The sequence below is a fragment of the Thermomyces lanuginosus genome (genome assembly GCF_041956635.1).
Source record: "Thermomyces lanuginosus strain ATCC 200065 unplaced genomic scaffold VTN49scaffold_3, whole genome shotgun sequence".
Taxonomy (NCBI): Eukaryota; Fungi; Ascomycota; class Eurotiomycetes; order Eurotiales; family Trichocomaceae; genus Thermomyces; species Thermomyces lanuginosus.
In genome coordinates this window covers 215,202-231,033 of record NW_027192337.1, presented here as the reverse complement: position 1 = coordinate 231,033, position 15,832 = coordinate 215,202, and the positions used below count along the sequence as shown (strand labels likewise).

At 52.0% G+C, this 15,832-nt stretch overlaps 7 protein-coding genes across 7 annotated transcripts; 6 read left to right on the top strand and 1 right to left on the bottom strand.

The window, feature by feature from the left end:
* Positions 1-351: 351 nt before the first annotated feature.
* VTN49DRAFT_3997 (uncharacterized protein) lies at positions 352-966 on the top strand (the record flags this gene model as incomplete). Its single annotated transcript, XM_069411893.1, has 2 exons — positions 352-550; positions 620-966. The coding sequence occupies 2 exons, from the start codon at positions 352-354 to the stop codon at positions 964-966; spliced, it is 546 nt and encodes a 181-aa protein (XP_069272621.1).
* Positions 967-1,648: 682 nt separating this feature from the next.
* VTN49DRAFT_3996 (uncharacterized protein) lies at positions 1,649-1,918 on the top strand (the record flags this gene model as incomplete). The annotated part of the gene is made up of 1 exon (XM_069411892.1): positions 1,649-1,918. The coding sequence occupies one exon, from the start codon at positions 1,649-1,651 to the stop codon at positions 1,916-1,918; it is 270 nt and encodes an 89-aa protein (XP_069272620.1).
* Positions 1,919-2,279: 361 nt separating this feature from the next.
* Positions 2,280-3,563, top strand: VTN49DRAFT_3995 (uncharacterized protein; the record flags this gene model as incomplete). The annotated part of the gene is made up of 2 exons (XM_069411891.1): positions 2,280-2,765; positions 2,814-3,563. The coding sequence occupies 2 exons, from the start codon at positions 2,280-2,282 to the stop codon at positions 3,561-3,563; spliced, it is 1,236 nt and encodes a 411-aa protein (XP_069272619.1).
* A 525-nt stretch (positions 3,564-4,088) lies between these two features.
* Positions 4,089-6,130, top strand: VTN49DRAFT_3994 (uncharacterized protein; the record flags this gene model as incomplete). Its single annotated transcript, XM_069411890.1, has 5 exons — positions 4,089-4,125; positions 4,179-4,856; positions 4,921-5,332; positions 5,517-5,812; positions 5,859-6,130. 5 exons carry the CDS (start codon positions 4,089-4,091, stop codon positions 6,128-6,130), a joined length of 1,695 nt encoding a protein of 564 aa, XP_069272618.1.
* A 1,093-nt stretch (positions 6,131-7,223) lies between these two features.
* On the top strand, positions 7,224-8,008 carry VTN49DRAFT_3993 (uncharacterized protein; the record flags this gene model as incomplete). The annotated part of the gene is made up of 2 exons (XM_069411889.1): positions 7,224-7,474; positions 7,555-8,008. The coding sequence occupies 2 exons, from the start codon at positions 7,224-7,226 to the stop codon at positions 8,006-8,008; spliced, it is 705 nt and encodes a 234-aa protein (XP_069272617.1).
* Positions 8,009-13,341: 5,333 nt separating this feature from the next.
* VTN49DRAFT_3992 (uncharacterized protein) lies at positions 13,342-14,783 on the top strand (the record flags this gene model as incomplete). The annotated part of the gene is made up of 4 exons (XM_069411888.1): positions 13,342-13,419; positions 13,468-13,725; positions 13,777-14,146; positions 14,200-14,783. The coding sequence occupies 4 exons, from the start codon at positions 13,342-13,344 to the stop codon at positions 14,781-14,783; spliced, it is 1,290 nt and encodes a 429-aa protein (XP_069272616.1).
* Positions 14,784-15,464: 681 nt separating this feature from the next.
* VTN49DRAFT_3991 (uncharacterized protein) lies at positions 15,465-15,783 on the bottom strand (the record flags this gene model as incomplete). The annotated part of the gene is made up of 2 exons (XM_069411887.1): positions 15,465-15,476; positions 15,541-15,783. 2 exons carry the CDS (start codon positions 15,781-15,783, stop codon positions 15,465-15,467), a joined length of 255 nt encoding a protein of 84 aa, XP_069272615.1.
* Between the last annotated feature and the right edge of the window lie 49 nt (positions 15,784-15,832).

Here is a 15,832-nt window from a genome sequence, read left to right as displayed (position 1 = left end):
TGACGCGGTCGCGTACCTCCGGACCACGAAAACAATCGCGAATCTTTCGTGCCAAAGCGATAATCGATCTTTAAATTCTTACGTAAACCATTGATTCTGAACTCGATATTATGAGATTCCATCGCTGTGGTGAATACGAGAAACTTTTGGGGTTGCCTGCAAGTTTTCCGACTGTCGAATTTTAAAGCCCAAAACAACAAAGTTTTCGGAATCGAAATTTCTACCAGTAAGAGACAAGATCATAAGGATTAAAATGATATAATATCAATACAACTTCAGGTAGTACTTATGGTCAGACTCTTCCACCTTGCCATTGTGGTGAAGTGAAGCTGAAAATATCGCTCCGTCTGGATGGGATATGTTGAGAGCCTCAGGGTAAAGGGGTTGAGAAGTCGTGTGAAGGGCTTGATTAAGCGAGGGACTATAAACTCCACGCTGCGTCTGACCATCGACTCGCACAGCACGCACGATGGCGAGGATATCTCGACCTTCGGCCAGTCAGCAGCAAAATTAGACACTACCGACGCGTCCCCAGACGCCATGGAGCGGCGTTTGCGCTTTGACGCCGGCCCCGCCCCCTCAAACACCTGACCTGACTGAGAACCGCGAAATCTGAGAGAAACGAGAGCCGACACAAACAATGGCGAGACTGCAGCAAACTGCAGACCCACTACCAATCCCAACAACCCAAAACGACGCGCCGAGAACCCCGACGCAAGAAAAGACACCAAGGGGCAGCGGAAAGAGACTCTGCCCATCCACACCCAAGGGGTCCCAGGTTCCGGGCCTCAAACCCCCATACCAACCGATCCCCTTCCATCTTTCGCCAAACAACTGAACTTCACCGAAGCGCCGATGGCCCCAGCCAATGGCAAATTCGCAAGGGAGATATTCGAGAAGCACGAGGCAGAAGCCAAGAGAAGGAACAACATCCTAAAACTGGGCGACCATCCTCGACCAGCTTGAAGAAGTCATCACAGCAATGGGAAAAGGACAAGCTGACGCCCGGACTCTCGCCAAACAGGTCCAGGCAGCGGTCAACCCCTTCGCCAACAAGGACCCCAGAAACACCGACACGCAAGCTCCGGCTCCCTAGCCTCAAACCGCGACCGCGCCCACATTCGCGCAGGTCGTGTCCCGGAATACGCCCACGCCGCAAGCAAAAGCGACAACGGCAAAAGCCCCTAAAGTGACAAGGCAACACGCATCCTCATTCGACTCCCCGCCGACCACCCGGCCCGGAACGCGAGCGTAATTGGCACCACAAACAGACTCGGAAACCATCTGCCTCTCACCGCCCACATCAAGGGTCTGCAGCACATCCCAACAGGTCTAGCCCTCATCACACGGGATGGAGAGAGTTCTGAACAACTCTTTTGGGCGAAAGACAAAATCGCAAACATTCTCACAGGTGTCTAGATAGAAAAGGAGGAGTACTGGGTCACCTGCCTGATACACGGCCTCCCTCAGACAACATATCGAAACTACGAGGGGGACATCAAGAACTCACGCTTGACGGAGCCATCACGGAATTCGAATTCGAAACCAGGGTCAAGCCAAAATACAGCCGCTGGGCCAAAGTTCAAGAAAACGCCTCGTGGGAGCAGTTGCCGCCGAGGACGCAAAGAATCTACGAGGAACCATCAATATGTACGGCTACACCCTCAAAATCCGCAAGATGGTTCCTCGGGTCAGAGTGGCACAATGCACCAAGTGCTGCGACTTCTTTCACCAGGAACGCACCCGCAACCTAAACATTAAACACAGCGACTGGCAACCCGGCACCTCACAGAGCATGGACGCTGAGGCCTCCCGCCAATGGGCCGAGGACTCTAATCTCACCCTAACATTGAAACCTGGAACCCCACGCGCGGACGAAACACGATCGACCTCGCATGGGCTAATCCGGCCCTCCTAACACGCGGGGTGGACACCCATATATCCCAGACCACCCACTCCATGCTCCGACCATCGCAACCTGGTCACTACAGTCATCCTCCCACAAAGCTGGAGGGCCCCAACAGCGATAGGGAGATACCGGCTTGACACCATGGATGAACCAACTTTCACTAGGACGCTAGAAGCCTACAAGCACAAACTAGACCAACTGTGTGGAACTTGCGCACCTCCTGATCGAGAGGCAATCAACAAACCCGCCCAAGGCATCACTGAAGCTATAAAGTCCGCACTAGATACCTCGACAAAGACGACTGGCCGAGGTAAGGAACAGCCCTGGTGGCATGACGAGTGCCGTAAGTCGCCCTACGGGATGCAGAGCAATGGGGCATAGGCTCCCAAGCGGACGCAAAAGCCAACATGAGGCGCGTCGCCCGACGAGCGAAGACGACCTACTGGCAGGGGATTATAGCGAAAGCATCAGAGGGCGGCGACATTTTCCAGATGGTGAAGTGGGCACACTCCACGGCCGCATATCATTCCCCCCACCCTGTGCGAGCCCAACGACGGGGACAGTCAAGACCACGCCACAGGAAAAGCGCGAGCAGTTGCGCCAAGTTCTCTTCCAGCCTGAAGGAGAACAGGAAGCGCAAACAGTAGCGGTGGATCAGCCGGTGGTCAAAATCCAGCTGCCGGACATCGCGGAACATGAGGTACAACAAAGCATCTTTCACCCAGGCAGCACAACGCCAGGACTAGACGGAATTCCGGCAAAAGCGCTGAAACAAGCGTGGGCGACATTACGGGAACATATTGTGAAGTTATACCAAGCGAGCTACGAGATAGGCTGGCACCCGACCCCCTTCAGGGTGGCCAAACTGGTGGCAATCTCCAAGAAGGGCCGGGACCCCGCCTAGGCACGCTCCTACAGACTGATCGCTCTACTGACCACTCTCGGCAAAGAACACAAGAGACTCATAGCGAGGAGAATTGCATGGTGTGCCATCAAGGAGAAACTGGTGCATCCTCAACACTTCGGGGGCCTACCTTACCGCGCCGCCACGGATCTCGTTGCGGCCGCGATACATGACAGAGAACGCGTGGGCACCGAAAAAAGTCGCCTCCATGCTCACCCTCGACATCAAAGGCGCCTTCGACGCAATCAGGCCGGACAGAATGGCCAGGCGCCTCCAGACACAAGTATGGCCAAACGTAATCAGATGGTACATTCCTTCATGACTGGCCGCATGGGGAGAATCAAACTGGGTGGAAGTGTTGGCGACTCCTTCCCAATCCAGGCAGGACTGCCACATAGGTCACCAGTTTTGCCGGTCCTCTTTACGCTCTTCCTCCAACCACTGTTCCACCTTGGCCCGGAGGAGAGAAGGCACACAAGGTTCGGATACGCGGACGACATAGCGCTGCTGACCACCGGCTCGACGCTAGAGGAGAACGTCCAAACCCTTCAAACGACTTCAACGGCCCCCCCCCCCCCCTTGGCCAAATCGGAAGGGCTAACGTTCGACCTACAAAAGACTGAAGCGGCCTATTTCTCCCGGAGGAACGACGACAGTAACCCGCCCCTACAGCTGGACCTGGGAAACGCCACGCACGAGATGAACCTGGTGACACGCGTCGGGTATCCGTTACCTGGGCATATGACTTGATCGGAAGCTCACCTTCCACAAACACGCATTGATCATGTCGGCTAAGGCCACCCAATTCGCCAGCGGCATTAAGGCCCTGAGCAATACGACGAGAGGCCAGCAATACGACGAGAGGCCGGCCCTATAGCCAAAAATGGCCCTCAGATAACGTGGTCCTGCGGAACACGGGTGTGCCAACTCCGAACGATATACATTCACGGCACAAAATGTCCGGAGAAGCCAACACCGATATCCGTCTCGACGACTATAAGAACTGGAGGAACTGGAACGACGCCCTCATCTCCTTAGCGATCGACTGATTCTGAGCTCTGGGAGTCCATTAATCCCAGAAGTCGAGAGTACGGAAAATTCCTGAAGAAACCGAATCACCCCCCATATAAGGACTACGAGGCACGTCCGGTTGAAGCCACCGATGATCTCGGCTTGGACGAAGAATTCTGCTCCGATCAGCTGGCGACCTAACCGACTTCGGGTTCAAGTGCTGGAGGAGTGACTACACCACATGCCCTCAGCGCTTGCAATTATATGAACGCCAACAAGGCAGGATCCGAGACCTTCGGAAGTGAGTCCGAAAGACTGTTGCATCGCATTGGCTCCGGAGCGCATGCAAACCAGAAAAGGGTATCCACGTATGGTATCGGAACCTGAGGAAACTGGTGGGCATACGAAAAGACGAAGAGAAAGAAGCCATCCGAGACGAGTACGACCGAATCATTCGTCCCACGAAGAAGCCCAAAGACATGTTCGAATGGATTGGGAATTGGGAACGAGTGATGACGAAGGCAAAGGAGTGTGGCTTCGAGCGTGTGGTCGAAGCGTCGGATTGGTACCCTGGGTTCGGCAGGGCTCTCAAGGCTATGGGATACGGATTTTGCCACATGTCTCAGAAGGCCAGATTCAAAGAAGACATGGAAGACAACATGCTCGATTACCGGAAAGTCGCCAAGGCATTCCGCCTCCAACTAAAAGAAGGCGGACTGACGGACAAATCGCGGCCAGTCAAGAAGGGTGCATTCCTGACATTCGATGGTGTTGAGGCAACGGATGACGAGTCGAGTGCGGAGGAGAAGACAAAGAAAAGAAAGCGCTCTTCGACGCCCCTATCTAAGAACAAGAAGCGACGAATGGGATGCTTTGCTTGCGATGGGGACGGCCACAGATTTGCGAATCATTACTTCGTCTTCCCGGAAAAGGCTCCAGATGGTTTTGTGTTCGATGAGGAGCTTCGACAAGTTGTGAACGAGCGGTTGAAGACAAATAAGCAGTTGCGGCAGGAGATCAACCGACTGAAGGGTCGCAAGAAGAACGGAAAGCGAGGGAGGCAGCATTGACTAGCCGACCTTGAAAGCGACCCCAGGACGATGGTCACGACTACGGTGGCGATCTTTGCGGTCAACAAGTACCCCGTTGAAGGATTCAGCCATTTTGGACCTTGGTGCCACTACGCATATCTTCAACGACCGGAGGCGATTCAGTAATTTCCGAGAAGCCTCAAAGGGGGATCATGTCATTGCTGGAGATTGTTGCCTGCCTATCAGAGGATACGGCGACGTGGACGTCAAGGTTAAGAATCTGGCCGGCAAGGAGGAGACAATGAGGCTACGTGACATGGCGTATTGTCGAGAAATGCCGACAAACTTGGTCTCTTTCATTCCGTTGGTTGATAGTGGCATCCACTGGGCATCTCTACGTCTCCTCGACCAACTAAAGATTGCCCTGTTCGATGAACTGCTCCCAGCAGTCCAGCGAACAGCCACTCCTCTCACGCCGTAACCACACCCCCAGACACACCGCCACTAACATACGCGAGCATTCAAACGCAAAACCTAAAAAAAAAAAAAAAAAAAAAAAACAAAAACTCTCGTGAGAGAACGACGAGAAATACACGTTCGACCGGGGGTAATCGATGCGGACCACGCACAACGACAACGACCCCCCAGCGAGGTCGTGAAGGGACGTCAACCAGGCCCTGAAGACGGCTGGCCAACCCGGCCGGATCGTCAGTGCCCGACGCCGCCCTTCCGGAGACCTTATCCTGACAGCCGACACCACCGACTCCAAACGCGCGATCGAGCGCTGCGTCGACAGATGGCGCGACGCGATCGGGGAGAATGCCACTCTGCGACCAAAAGAAACACTCCGTGCTGGTCCATGGTGTCAAAGTGGCCGACTTCCCGACAGACAAGCAGGAGGAGGGAATGCGCAGGATCCACGAGCAGAACCCAAGACTCCGCTCCCGACTGCGCATTGTCCGCTACACCCGGGAGAGCTAGCATTCGGCGATCCCGAAAAAAGATAGCACCTTGTTCTCCAACGTGGACTCTTCAGATGGGGCCAACCACCTCATCAAGGAAGGCGCTGTGCTAGACAGTGAGCTCAAAGAAGTCGAGCTATTCGATCCAACATGCATGATCACCCGCTACTACAACCGCCAACTCCTGGCAAGATGGAAAGAGGTTTGGAACCCCGGCATGAGCAGCAAACCTCTGAAGCTATCCCTTAGAACCCAGACAAATCGGTCCTCCGATTACACGCGGGACTCCACAAAGCCGAGAGTTCGATACTGACCCAACTCCGTACCGGCAAGATCGGCCTTACAGGCTTCCTCCACAAGGCTGGAGTTCCTGGCTTTTACACGAAGATCTAGCCACACTGCGAACAAGGGAAAGAGACAGCTTGATTTCAGGTGGCTTCTAACCGACCCCATAGATGCTAGGAACCTCAAGTTTAGGCACGATAATTCTCTGTAAACCGTCTCTGTAGAGCAGGCTACTATATCAGAACACCAAGGATAAGGAAGAAAGAGCGACGTAGGGAGAATAAGAACCAAAATACATGCTCCGCACCCGATGAGGGTCACGTGATACATAAACCCTGGCCCTGACAAGGTACGGACGCCTTAAGCGGCGATCTACTCCGTATGTAAGGTGGCTAAAGCGGAAAACGCGCTCGGACCCTGAATCCATCTGGAGGAGATTCAGCTTGTGCACGACCCGCGTCATCAGATAGCATGTATATAGGTAGGTAGCTGTTGCCCAGGCAGTAGAGAGCCTCAGGAAGACCGCAGGGGTAGGGGTTAATGAGGCATGTGAAGGGTTGATTAAGCAAGGGCTATAAAACCCACGCTGCTCCCTTCCAGGAGAATCAGGATTGAGTTTGCACAACAACCCGCAATATCAGGTCTTTGGTCAGATACAACGGTTGTAGGCATTCTGTATCGATTGGCTGTCTACCACCACTTGGGCATTCATAGTAGAATCCTTGGATCCTACAGAGAATACTTTTTGTCAATTCGCAGACTCGTTCCAACTCTCCGACGAGCACGTCTACCTCGATCCCGAGGTTCGATCAACCTCCCAATGCGTGGCAGTCGTGACAGTCAGGAACCTGGTCCTGAAATTCGAGACAAAACAGAGCCTGGCGAGCCATCGACGGACAATAGCGCCCGTTTTCAGATCAATGGAATTGATTCGTTGGGCTTGACAGCCAAACAAACATATTGACAACCTTTCCAGGGAACAGTTGATTGAACTGGAAGCCTATTTGCAACGTCAAAAAGAGGACGTCCAGCGCATCGAACGTGCTCGCCATTTACCAAATCGCATCCGAGCGACATCAAATTGCCAAAACGAAGCATCATTGATTACCGCAAGTTCCAGCATGAGCGCTGTCTCCCCGCCTTCGTTAAAACAACGCCCCTTGAAGAGATCCCGTGCCGACACAGAGTACTCCCGGTACGACGCTTACCAAGAGGTCCCTCCACCGCCCGACTTCGCAGAATATTGGGGCAAAAGCATGGAGGGCGTCCACGAATTCGAACTCCGCTTCGGCACATATTTCAAAATGTACTCCTCCTGGTTCTCCGGTCGTCACGCGGAAAAGCGGAAGGTCATCACCGCAGTTGGAAAGCTGTCCCTGGATTACCTAAAAAAAAAAAAAGTGGTACCAGCATAAAGAGGATGATCCCGCCGCAAAAAAACTACACGTTCAGTGAGTTCATCCAGTGGCTGAAAGATCAAATCGAGAACCGCGAGTCTCAGTGGTTAGAAGCCGCTCTGAAGTACAATGACTCCCGGCAGCGACAAGGTCAATCAATTGCCAGTTTCTTGAAATACCTGGGACGCTGGGAAGCCAGGCTTGACTTTACCTACGCTCAAGAGCAGAGGATTGCCCACCTTTGGGCAAAAGTTCTCCCAGAGATCCGACGGGAAAGCATGAAGTTCCCCTCTCGTGACCTCCAGTCGTACGCTTCGTTTGTCTCACACTTGAAACATGTCGAATGCTATCTGCAGATGGAAAGGTCAGAGAACGAAGGTCGAGGCGGTAGATCCAAGAGCTGTGACCGGGTCAACTCTCGACCCTTCAATAAGCGCCGGTCAGAGACAAGAGAATATCCTGTCCTACGAAAGAGCAAGAACAAAGGCATCACAAAGCGACGCAAATAAACAAACAACAAAGAACGGAAAAGTCAATTCGGAAATGACATCTATCGACTTGTCCGTTCGTCCACCGTGTGCCAACTCGGTCACACAGATGACAGATGCTACAAGCTGCACCAGGAACAAAAACAAATGGCCCAGCAGCAAGCAAAAATCAATCAATGCATCCGGCGTTAGTGCTGCAGGAGTTGAGCATGAAGGAATGGAAGCCGCTGTCTCGACGCCCATCCATATCTAGGAGCGAACCTCTGGATTAATCACATTCTCTGGCTGCTAGTTATGTTGGCCCAACAATGAAGCCTCGGGCTATCGAGAAATCCTCGCAATAGAACGGACTGGATGCATGGAGGGGATCGAGCTCAAAGGCTGTGGCCGGAGCCAGGGGCATACCCTCAGCCGGACACTGGGCCCATCGCGTAGGTAGCCATTGCGCGTTGAGGCTGAATGTCGAGTGTCCTTAACCTCGGTATGCTTTGGAAGGAGGTTCCTAACAGATTGCTGGAAGTTTGATCGGTACCGTAGCCTAGATCGAGGTATGTTTGACCAGTGAACCTTGTCATATCGTTCCCGCCCCAACACTAGTATTCCGTTACTGAGTGCGGAAAGTATAGGTTCGGGCTTCAAGCCATGGTCTACTTGGACTCGGGGTGAACTCGCACAACCTCGGAGAGTCCATATATGCAAGTCCTTGTACCTAGTCTGGCAAGATCAACCCAAGTTTTACCGCACATATACGGATGGTCATTACAGGTTCCCAGAATGCATGGTTCGCAGGATACAGGAAGGACCACAAACGATCACTCGCCATGTCATCAACCACCTTGATAGGATGAGGACTGCATTAAGTTCCTGCAGTACGGAGACAATAGGCATATGCATTTCATGCGTCTCTTCCCAAACTGGGCGCATGAAAAACGATCTGCTTCCAGCTATGTCCAAGCTCTGTAATGCCGTTGCCCAACAACCGGGCAATCGAATCCATTTAGTCACCGATGGGACTCCGGGTTGCCCGAATTTGACTCGGTGGATTGACGAAAGAATGGAACCTTTTCGTCAACAGAGGCTGTGCAAAAGGCATAAGGGCGAGACCAAATCATGATGCGCGCAGGTTCTAACTAGAATCCGAATAACAAGGGACGCATGGTGAACGTCTTCCTGCTCCTCTCTTTTCTCGCAGTGCGCGCGATTGGTGTTGATATCTGCCTGAGAGGCGGAAGGAATTCTCATAGAATTGCGGAGCTCAGGCACTTAGAATTACACAAACCAGAAACAAATGAAAGCTTCATGGGAGGGGCCAGCATGTATCTATCCGATTTCAGTGCTGCGTTGGAACCAGCCTACCATCAGGTCTCGGTAGATCACCAGCACAGCACGTCTTTCTGTTTCATTCAGCTCAGTGTCAGTGGGGGTGGCTCAAGGGCAGCATATTGAAGTTTGCTACCTCGAGCCAAGGATACAGATTGAATGGGACAAATAGATTCGTTTATCACAGATGGCCTCTACGGGTGACCTTGTTAGAACTCCAATGGTCATGAGTTGGCTAATCTGCCGTCTACTCTTTAAAGAACAGGCGCCGAAGAGTACAGGCGGAAGGCGTATCGTATGCAAAGGTTAGATATGTGCGACAAGCTCAGGTCATAACTACGCCCTGTATAAACATCGCGATCAATATCAAGTTATCTGCATCGGGCCTGTTATAAACTCTGGTCTAATTATAGTGAGCTTAGAATGAAGCCAACAGCGGTAGTTCGGTTGGATGATCAATGGATTGGTCGTTGCGTCCTCCGCGCTTGCGGTTCGACATGGTTGGCACTCTCCCTTCGGGGTCCAGGTGGTCAGCCCTGACAATTTCGGTGTGTACGTTCTTGATTCGCCGGGAAAAAGGCATCATTGCCCGTGTAACTGTGAATTGATATGTATGGCTTCATCAAGGCAGCTCTCCTGCATGAGAGTTGGGGATTGAATCAAACTTGCGAGAGGGCATTCAAAGCGGCCTGCATTGTATATCACCCGGATTTGTGTGATCCGATTGAAGAAAAGCTGGTGCGTATCCGAATTATTTGTGTCGACTGTCAGTGTGCACGCAATCAAGCACAGCCTCTGTATCCTCAAATTATACCTTTAGTGCAGACGAGGTATGCATTATATCCACTCCAAGGATCACTGGAAGTTTGAGAGATAATTCTGTTGAGACTCGCACATTCAGCTCGTTCTTCAGCGAGTTGTGACGGGGTATGTATAATGCTAGGGTCTCTCGCTGGTAGAAAGGCATGTCCGGCAATGTGGAAAGCCAATGTCGGGTGATCCTATGTTAACGCGGCACATTTCGGAACGGTTAACAAACGCCCCAAGTGGCGCTACGTGGCCAAACACCTTCTGATGAGCTTCTCTGCGGTTCGTTTCGAGGGCATTTGGCTCCTGACAGACTCGAAGAACGCCCGGAACGGTTCAACGGAAAATCAAAACGGCAACCCGGAAGTACTTCCTCGTGCATGTCCCATTTATGTTGCACACTGCTTGGGCAATGGGATGACTGTATGATGTCAATAACCTCAAGCCGAGAAGGAAAATGAGCCCAAACTCAATCCATTGGTCGCGGACAATATACCTAGTGCTTGGTGTAGTAGCGAGGCACCCCCAGCCGCGCAAGGGATTTGCGGCCAGACTGGCTATGGCCGTGAAAAGGATCGTCATTTGTAACTCCAAGATTCGAGACGAGCCTGCGAAGCTCCTCCAATCCCCAATCCGCGGAACAACCCACGGGAGAAATAGAGGAAGCATCGAAAAAAAAAAAAAAGCCATCTTGATATTGCTTTCGAGATTGGTCTTACGTGATGAACGGCGTATCCCACGCCCATGCTTTGCAGCACAATCGCGTTTGTCTCAATCCATGCTGTGTATGAGCAGATGTATCTACCTTGCCCTAACACGACGAGGACTAGACTTAAGAGATATAGAATCCTCCAGATGGCTCTTCTTTTAGGAGTGAATTGTGTAACTCTGCGACGCGCAATGATGGGGTTTCGCTGGAAAGTTACCGCTGGTTGGCCTCTAGAAATATATAAAATTCTGCGGCGTGTCATGATTATGATATGATATGTGACCCTGTTTGAAAGAACGACGCAAGTTCCCTCAGCCGACATCGTAAGAGGCGGGCGATCGTTCCATAAGCGCGAAAAGCAAGCTGATTCCATCACTCATCTGTTGAGATCATGTAAAGCAGTTGTGATCTGTGCTGGGCTGTGGCCATCGCGAGAAAGGGGTGGTTGAGTATGGTAAGCGACGGCGGGTGTTCAAACCTAAGTCTGCCTTCTCCAAAAAATCGGCTGTTATTTAATATTGCAATCTGGTACAGGTGATGGTATGAGAGGGATTTAGCATCGTATGGAAAGCATTGCTTCAGGGACACGTTTCTCTCACTCTCAAGCGTCATGACTAGTTAACAAGACGAGACTGAACACCCTTACCCAGTAGGCAGCGACTTGACACCACCGGGCTGTACATGCCGCTGATCCACCTCAGCCGTGCGTTGTTTGTGGTCAGCGGTGTGAAATGAACGAGGACTCAGGCAGACAGCATTTGCGGGACTGTGAGCCGAAAGTGTCATTGATCTCTCAAACTGCCTCTGGATGATTTTCTGAAACTACCTGTAATCCGCACTCGTAGCCAAAGATGCCCATATAATGGAGATGCCTGCGCTAGGGCGCGGAGTGTCTCTGCTCTGCCCTCTCCATATCACACCAGACGGAAAGCAGCTTACCAGTGCCGATATACTGAAGGGGTCCACATTTCAATGTCGGATTTTGTTGTCTTGAAGGGTCGTTCAGCGCCCAAACCCAGATGAAGGGCGCTGGGCGCTTTGTCCGGTCTTCGCTGAAGCCACGGATTCTCCGCGAGCTGAGACCCACGCTATCCTGTTTATCGTATTAGGGGCGCACAGCCTTCAGCATGCCTGCTGGAAGGTATGAGGATAATACAGTCCAATCAGGTTAATGTGGCTGGCTCCGCTACCTTGAATCCGGGCGCAGCGCATTGTTTAAGGCCACGCAATGAAGTCTATCATGGAAACTAGAACAGATGTCTTGGTATTTTGAAAATCGAGATAATGAATACAATTCCAGCTGGCTGCATGGACTCTTTATTCCCTGAGGCCACCAAATCCGGGGCAAAGGAACGTGATGACGGTACTTGCAGGCTTGGGGGCGAGAAGCAAGATCAAGACAGGGTATCAGCCACCGTTGGGGGGCTGAAATATAAAATGGGCGTATCGCTGGGAAGTCGAGATATCAAAGAGCACCTGTGCGACAGTGCCCCCAGAATGCATTGACATGACTAAACTGAGGCTGATCATCTCTGTAAATTCTGACGCTCGCAGTTGGAAATAGAGTTGTCTCCAGGGCAATGGCTGAGTCAGGGTGTTCGGTGTTCATGTCACGTTTGATAGTGGAAACCGAGGCCACTTGCCATGAAACCGCTGCAAAGCTCAGGTCTGTTCAATTTAGACTGCTAGATACGCTCAATATCCGGATACTTTGCACTGATGTCAGACCCGTGGTCAGTGTGTAGAAATATCTTGGGACGATGGTGATAGAAACGCAACGCCGCTCGCGTTGTCGGTCGAGAACGAAATAGTCCCTTTGCAATTAATTCTAACATATATGCAAGATGACAGAACATTGGGATGTTGTACAGTTGTTGAATTCCCACGATCCTGAGCAGATAAATAATGGGAGCAATCAGTGGGCTGATGGGCAATTCTCAACATATTGTCATCGACACAATTTTCTTACAGTATATCACTGTACCTCATCAGCGAATGATTCGAATTTGAAGGAACATCCTGCGCGCTGGCAACGCGTTTTCCGGGATAGACTCGGACAGCGCAGACGGTTAATTAGTTCGACGCTCTATTGCCGGTGCTCGTCGTGAGGGGCAACAAAATCAAAACCAAGCAGCTCACTGTCCAAGAACAATTGTGAATTCGAATCTGAGAGACGGGGTAAGCCTAGGTCAAACACGAGAGTTTTCCAGAATGGTAGCTCCACAATCAAGCCCTAGAATCGAACCTCATGAGGGTTTCCAGATTAGTAAATATTCATCGAGAATCACTACCCCAGGTGATCAGCGTGCGCATGCTTCTGTCAGATTGATAAGCACCCGCCCGATGTCTAGTCAAAAGTAAGTGGCTCTAGTGCAGAGTTGGAGATTTAGATCTATCATGGGCCTTAGCGTGAGGACCTTGGGGTCGGCTTCGAGAAGCCGGAGGCAATATTCCGAGCTGCAGGACCACGCATGCTTTGCAGAGCTTTCACAAACAGAGAACCAGGACGACCATCAGTATGCTGTACCGGGCGCTCCTACTGGCTGCTATCCTTACAACAGTGGAGTTGGGGATTAAAATTCTACCTCGTCTTGGGGTGAGCAAGTCCATCGTTGCTGGATATGAAGGAAAGCTCACTAGATAGCAACTCACTTATGGATCAACTGAGTACTCCGGCCCCTCTGTCGATGTGGTGCAGCTCCAGCTCCCTCGCCGACATGAGGAGGAGTATGCCCGTCTGATACAGCGCCTCGACCGATCCAATGGAAAATGGGACACGTCACATCCTCGATATAGGCTTCTAAACGCCCTTTACAGTTATGCCAAATACCAGGAGAAAAGCCTGGCCGAGGTCAATCGATGGCGAGACCTCTATCGGCATGTGCCCAAACGGCAGCGATCGGTATTCGTCCGCGGGATATTGATTAGGATTGCGCTGACGAGGCCAGCATAGTTGGTCGATTCAACGATCCACTACACGAGGAAACTGAACAAGGCAGAACATCTGCTGGAGACGAACGGGCAGGTGGCCAAAGCGATCGTGGACTATGGCCTCCGCTTCTACAATATCAGTCGATCCGAGCTGGATGAGTTCATCCATGCAAGCGAAAGCCAGAACCGCGCAGCCGATCGAACCAGCGTGGCGCAGAGCATGAAGCATTTTGTCCGCGACTGGGCGGATGAAGGATACGAGGAACGGCAGCAGTCGTTTCAATGCATTCTGGGCTTGCTCTCTCGCACCCCGCGACATGAGCGGCCCTTGAGGGTGCTGCTTCCGGGAGCTGGCCTGGGAAGACTTGCACACGAAGTGGATAAACTCGGCGGTAGGGATGCCAACTAGATCGATAATTCGGCATGCTGATTGCGAACGAGATAGGCTACGAGGTGACAATGAATGAGTGGTCTGCATTCATGAACTTGGCATACCGATATCTGTCGAGCCTTTCGACGCCGAACAGCGTTTCTTTTCATCCATACATTGACTGGTGGTCACACCAAGCGACCACGTCGGACCTTCAGCGGTCCGTCGCGTTCCCGGACGCGGTGGTGGATTCGACATCTGTTCTTCTGATTGAAGGCGACTTCACCACCGTGCTCAACGAAAATACAGGGACATACGACATCATCGTCACCCTATTTTTCATTGACACGGCACGCAACCTTGTCTCGTACCTCGAGACTATCCACCGATTGCTTCGTCCTGGCGGGCGGTGGATCAACTTGGGCCCATTGTTGTACGGGTCGGGGCCTTTTGTCCAGCTTTCTTTGGATGAAATCGTCCAGCTCAGCGAGCGGATTGGGTTTGAGTTCCAGGAGACGGATGAGGAGTGCGGGACGATCACTCTTCCGGGTATTCCCGTGCGTGGGCTTGAAGTGGCCTACGCGCAGAATACCCGAGGGTTAAGTAAGAATGCATACCTGGCGCAGCTCTGGGAGGCGATTAAGATAGAGAAGGGATAGGCAAACTCCCGGCGTGTATCAATGTACACATTCGATGCCTGGCCGCAGAGAACAAGTACGTCCCTGGCAGATACAAGGTCCCGTTTCTGATGCGTTGCATTGTTAGATGCACAACAACAAGTGCACTCTTCATCTTTCCATAGGCAGGCTGGCCAGCTAATGCAAATGTGGATATGCTTGGTCGATCGACTGCTACAACAGTGTTTGCCGCTGGTTTCGACTTGACCGCTGCACCGACGTGGATGAGGGTTTCTATCCCCGGACGTAGATTTACACCAGGCCAGCGGCCAACACATGATATGCCCCATGAGTGTATCTTCTTTTGATACACGGAACAAGAGTAGGGTTAAGTTTTTAGCGTCCCAGGTAGTTATGAGGCACATGACAAGCGCTCAGAATCAGATTTGACTCCCGAGATGGGCCTCCACTGGCATGTGGATCACTGACGGTGAGTCCGGGATAAGGACCATCGATGGAGTCGAGTGAAGCCTGATTGAGGCGGCCGGCCAAATCAAGGCGAATGTGCCTTTATATGTCAGAATAGTGTCGATGCTCTGCCGAGGCTGAGACGATTATTTGAGCATGGCGTGCACATTGAATGCTTTCTGGTTTAGGATCTTAGGCTATGAAAGTAAGCAGCCATCATCTTATCAACGCTGGCAGCACCGTGTATCTACATATCTACTGGATTGCCTGTATCCTAGATCAGATCACTGCAACCTTGTGTGGTTTCCCTCGTGTCCCACGCAGCACGAACCTTTGATCTCGTATCAGCAGCGGATCTGTCGATCATCTCCCGATAAGCTGTTGACCCCGCGTTGGGCAACATGACCGCTTTGAAGAGAATTCCACAGATCACCTCGGATGCCAATTGCAGGGTAGTGAACTCAATCCGAGGCGGGCCGTTCCCGATGGTCGTCCTCTGCTGGCGCCTGAGGGATTGACGATGGAAAATCGCCTGGCGATGGCCGCATGGGCTCCGTTCCCTGGCAGGAACCATCCGTCCCTGCCGCTCCTGCCTCTGACGTCGATGGCTGCGGCCCTGCAGT